At 43.8% G+C, this 4990-nt stretch overlaps 1 protein-coding gene across 1 annotated transcript; it reads right to left on the minus strand.

The window, feature by feature from the left end:
* Positions 1 to 2506: 2506 nt before the first annotated feature.
* SSR3 (signal sequence receptor subunit 3) lies at positions 2507 to 4990 on the minus strand. Its single transcript, XM_026855284.1, has 4 exons — positions 4831 to 4990; positions 4328 to 4426; positions 3397 to 3528; positions 2507 to 2722 (listed from the first exon to the last, which is right to left on the minus strand). Exons 1-4 carry the CDS (start codon positions 4932 to 4934, stop codon positions 2656 to 2658), a joined length of 402 nt encoding a protein of 133 aa, XP_026711085.1. The 5' UTR covers positions 4935 to 4990; the 3' UTR covers positions 2507 to 2655.

Here is a 4990-nt window from a genome sequence, read left to right on the forward strand (position 1 = left end):
TTTTGTACTTTGAGACCTGTTACTAACAGCAAGAGTGATTTTGGAATGGCAGTGGTTTACGTTGAGAATGGGTATGTGCTGTTCCCCAGGGAAACACTGATCTGCAGGTGTAACCAGGGACAGCGACCGCGGGCCGGAGGAGCGGGGACAGCCGGGGAGCGAAGGGCTGGGCTGCACATCTCGGACAAGGTACTTTTAGAACTTAAAAATGTGTCCTGTCCCCTCAGTCCTACACATTTTGGCCTGAAATAAACACGCTGTGAGTGTTCTCCCAGCAGTTCACCGAGATCAGGGAATTGTGGAGTGGCTCGGGCTGGAAAGGACCTCAAAGCCCACCCAGTGCCACCCACTGCCCCGGGCAGGGCCACCTTCCACTAGCCCAGGTTGCCCAAAGCCCCGTCCAACCTGGCCTTGAGCCCTTCCAGGGAGGGGGCAGCCACAGCTTCCCCAGCTGAACCCCCCAACTCTCCCAGCCTGTCCTCACAGGGGGGCTCCAGCCCCCCCAGCATCTCCGTGGCCTCCTCTGGCCCCGCTCCAGCAGGTCCGTGTCCTTCTGCTGTTGGTGCCCCAGAGCTGGACCCAGCCCTGCAGGGGGGTCTCCCAGAGCGGAGCAGAGGGGGAGAATCCCCTCCCTCACCCTGCTGGCCACTGCAGCTCAGTCACCAGCCTCTCCAAAATGACCCTGGGCTGGCCAGTCCTAGGTAGCTGACATGGAGACAGCCACCAAATCATTTCTCACCTCCCTACTAATTACATCCCTTCACTGGCCTGGGCCACATCCCTTAGTGTTGCAGTATTAGCTGTGAAAATTAACTACTTAAGTATTTTAAAATCTGCTTCACAGGCAGCACAAAGGCTTTGACCATTATACAGCTAACAGCAGTGTAATTATTTTCCCAGTAGCAGACTAGTTCCTTCTCTTACCTCTGGAGGTACAATTTAATGTTCTCTCTTCCCCCACTCAGATACATGGGAATCCAACAACATATTAAAAATATATTAATTCCCAACATTATTTTTTTAAATTGAAAATGAGATGGCATTGTCCCTTAGAGCAAAAGCTTAAAAGTCAGCTTGCCTAATGTTTGGGGGGCAATGGGATGCCAAAAAGTAACTTAGCTTTCAGCATTATACTGAAAAAAGCAGGTATAGCTTGTAGTGGGGATTGCAAGGGGAAAAAAACAACTAACCAACCCCAAAAGCAAACAGAAAAAACAAAACCACCTCTCCCCCCAGTGCTTTTCTGCGCAGGAGTCCACAGAAAAGACTAGGTTTCCTGTAGAAACACAACCAACCCAACCACCTGCTTTTGTTTCAGGCTGTCAGTGCTGCAAAGTTCTCTCTCCAGAAAAATTCTGACACACACTATGCTCCAGGGCTCAGCAACTGTCAATACCAAAAAAAAACCTAAGGTAAGATGAAAAGCTGTTAATAAAAGACTCGGCAAACTGACAGTAATACCAGAGGAAAGTGTTGCTTCAAAAACCCCTTTTCTCTAGACTGCAGCTTTCCTGGAAAATGCACCTGGCACCTTCTGAACTGGTGACTAGGGCAGTCCCGGCCCTGCCAACGCTGACAGGTGAAAGGAGAGTTAGTGCTGCCTCATCATGTGGCTGAACTGCACTACCGGGGTGTTTTGGTAGGAGCTGAGCAAATCCCCAGCAAACCAGCAGCGTGAGTCCTGCCACCGAGCCATCAACTTGGCCTCCTCTTCGATTCTGACCATTTATAGAAGTTCGTTAGAAAATTGGTTTACTTAAGACTAAAATACGTACAAATAATATAATGAGTAATAGGCCAAGGAAAGTAAAATTATGGAAGCAATATGGAAAGGCTCCTTTCAGTAGTGAATAAGCAGGCAGCAGTGATAAAGAAAAATCCCCATATTTTGAGGGAAAATAAGTTAATTTGAAGAGTGTGAAATGACTGCCCAGAATAGTAGTTTCAATGGCAGCTCTGAAGACATTCAAACCACTTCAAAAGTATTTTTCTAGGAGACAGTGGTTAGGTTTTGTCCTGACTCCAAGTTACTTAAAAGTAAGGAGTATTTGCAAGCACAAGACGTGGTGATTTGTAGAAGGTTCCTCTCTGCTGGAAGCAGAGAGTAACCTACACACATCTCACCCATGAAAATCCTCATTTTTAAAAAAATATTAAGAATAGAAATACAAGGAATTAAATGTCAGAAAAAGCCTCCTTTTTATTAAAACTTTTCAAGTTACAGTGATGAATGGTGGATTGTCACTTTTTATGAGCAGTGAGTCTGGCTCAGTCACCAACCTGAGGGGAATTGTTACAGGCGTTCAGCAGAGCTGCTTGTGCTGCTGTGTAGCAGCCCCTCGTGGTGTACTCGTCTAACAAACCCTGGCACTGTCACACCTAAGTGCTTCAGAAAGGTTACGGTTGGTAACTGCTGACACACCATTTCCTTTCATTGCGAAGTAAAAAAAAAAAGATTCAGTTATCGAATGTACCATGTAAAGATACATTTAACATTGACATTTTACCATGTAAAGATACCAAAAGTAAATACAATTCAACCATTTCTGGACTCAAACCCTCCCCCCCCATACTCTCAAGCAGTCGCACTATTAAAAAACCCCAGTATTTCTCTTCCACTGTTAAACTTTTGTATGCTCACAGAAATAAACCTGGCTACTTGGATCCTGTAGATAAGAGAGCAATCAGTCCAGATGAAGCACTGATAGAAAGAATATAGTTTCTGTAGGGAAAAGGTTAAGGACATACGCTGGTAAAGATGCCACGTCTTTTGTACAGAACATTTAGTACGAGTTTGATGAAAAACGGGGGATTGAAACAGTCAGTAGTTTTCAAGTTGCAACATCACAACCCAAAATACAGCTTACAATGGACGCTGCAATGTACTCAAAATTAAAGACACAAGTAAAGTTTAGCCTGCTCTCTTAAAAGTAGTTATAAATACTGTTAAATATCACAGATCTTTAATATTTGCGGCCCTGATTGGCAGTACTTACTTAAAATAACAAAAAATTTTACTTGTGAAGTTACTGAAGCTAACCAGCCCTTTAAGGTTAGAGCACTGGCAACTAATACCGAGGTTGTGCCTTGGAGAGAACAGGAGCTGCCTCCTCATTCCACACTTACAACCAAAATGGCAAAGCCGTAAGAATTTCTGACTATTGTCCAAGTGATATCCTTGAAACACCTCCTCTGAGACGTTAAACATTTATGTGCTTGGGAGATTGCAAAAACACCCCTATCTCTGCTTTTGTTACGGTGTTTCTAAGCTGAGGTACTACACCGAACTGCACGCATCAACAGAGCAACCTCACAACCCACAGGACAAACACAGCTACTAGTAACAACAACCAGGAGTAGGACTCTGGTTGCTTCAAGTGCGGTAATAAAGGATACACAGTGGGGTTGAAGTTCTTCAGCACAAAAAATGAAGCAATGATGACCAAGACCAGAAAGAGAGTATTGTTGTAGAAGATGGAAAAAGTCGTTGCTTCGTAATCTGCAACTTCATTTTTCTTCCACAGAATTCTAGGAACAAGCAGAAACATTATTTCAGGCATATTTAAATCAATGCATATCCAGGCACACCCACCGTTATGAAGAGATTGACACCCAGGGGTGCAGTAAACCACACGCTGCAGCTCGCTACAGCCAGCTTCGAAAAGACAGAGCACAGCAAGAACTACCAGCTGGCTCATTAAAGACAAAACCCTGCATATACTCTGTGCTCGTACACTGAAGCAACTTGATGCTTGTTTCCTGCACCTCAAACCCAGCCCTTTACAAATAACCCTCTTCCGTGAGTTTGTATCTGCTCGATGTTACTGGGGTGCCTGGCACTCGAAGGGAAGACGTGGCTTTTTGCTCTAAAGAGCCAACAGTTGACGTCCTCGTGTCTTGTACTTAACGGGCATCTGTCCTTCCAGTAAGCGCTCCCTGACAGATTCATCCTGTCAGTGGTCCATACTAACCGCGAGGGGTAACAAGTATAAGCAGCAGTCAGCAGTGCGGTCCAGCACTGCAGAAAAGGAGCTTTCTCTTACTTTTGAAGATGCTTACTCTTCAGAGTTGTTAAGAGGCTGTACAATAAGTTGCTTTGCAGCTCGAGGACTGAGAGGTTGCCTTATAGGACCTTATTGTAAAGGTTTAAGTTGTTTCATTGATAACTTGCCCCAAAACGCTTTACAGATGACAATGAGCTGACAGCACTGCTTCTACTTACCAGAATAAGGAAATAAACAGTGGCCAAGCAACAGGCCCCAGTATCCTACCCAGAGCCTTAACAATACGGGGCAGTATTACAACAGGGGAGAACAAAGAGGATTACCTTTCATCCTTCTCCTTGCGAGACATCTTCCTGTTGTCTGCCTCAGACAGCTTGCGAGTAACTTCTTTGGAAACAGCATCTTCTCTTTTCTGTGCTACTCTGTAAGAAACATCATTTAAGTTGAAAACTGAAAATAAAAAACCCCTGGGATTACAGGAAGTTCAATTTACAGTGCAGAATAATACTTTACTGAGACACTGAATGGCTTTACCAAGTTGAAGGGACAAGAAGTAATCATCAGATTACTAAAAGTATCAAATATAATCTGTGGCAATACCCACTGAGAATGAAGGTAGGTTTGCTATTTTGCTGTACGCTTAGATGACAAAGCTAATCTATTCCATAATTACAAAAGAGGACAGAACCCAATTAGCAAACACTTCTGCCTGAAATAATAGTTTTTAGAGTAACATTTCGGCCATTCTTATTCATTAAAAAAACTTGTAAATGCTGGTTTTGTTAACTTAACAATAAATTCTACTTCAAACAGCCACCAAACTTACTTGTGTTTGAGAACAAACTTGACATTCTTGTATGCAAAAGCTACTAAATAGGTACTGATGAGGGTCATTACGCTATACAGGACTGCAGACTGAACAAGATCCATATGCCATATCCTCCAATAAAGCCCTTAAAGAAAAAAAAAAGACACGTAAAGGGTTT

Source organism: Athene cunicularia, assembly GCF_003259725.1.
Source record: "Athene cunicularia isolate RWA chromosome 9 unlocalized genomic scaffold, athCun1 chr9_part1, whole genome shotgun sequence".
Lineage (NCBI taxonomy): Eukaryota > Metazoa > Chordata > Aves > Strigiformes > Strigidae > Athene > Athene cunicularia.

Bases quoted from the DNA above. Each gene is read 5' to 3' on its own strand.
- SSR3 (XM_026855284.1), bottom strand. From the start codon at position 4,934: ATGGATCTTGTTCAGTCTGCAGTCCTGTATAGCGTAATGACCCTCATC. The intron at 3,529-4,327 runs GTAATCCTCTTT...GCTTGTTCCTAG, and splicing joins CGCAAGGAGAAGGATGAAAG to AATTCTGTGGAAGAAAAATG. The intron at 2,723-3,396 runs GTATCCTTTATT...TTTTCCCTACAG, and splicing joins AAGAACTTCAACCCCACTGT to AAACTATATTCTTTCTATCA.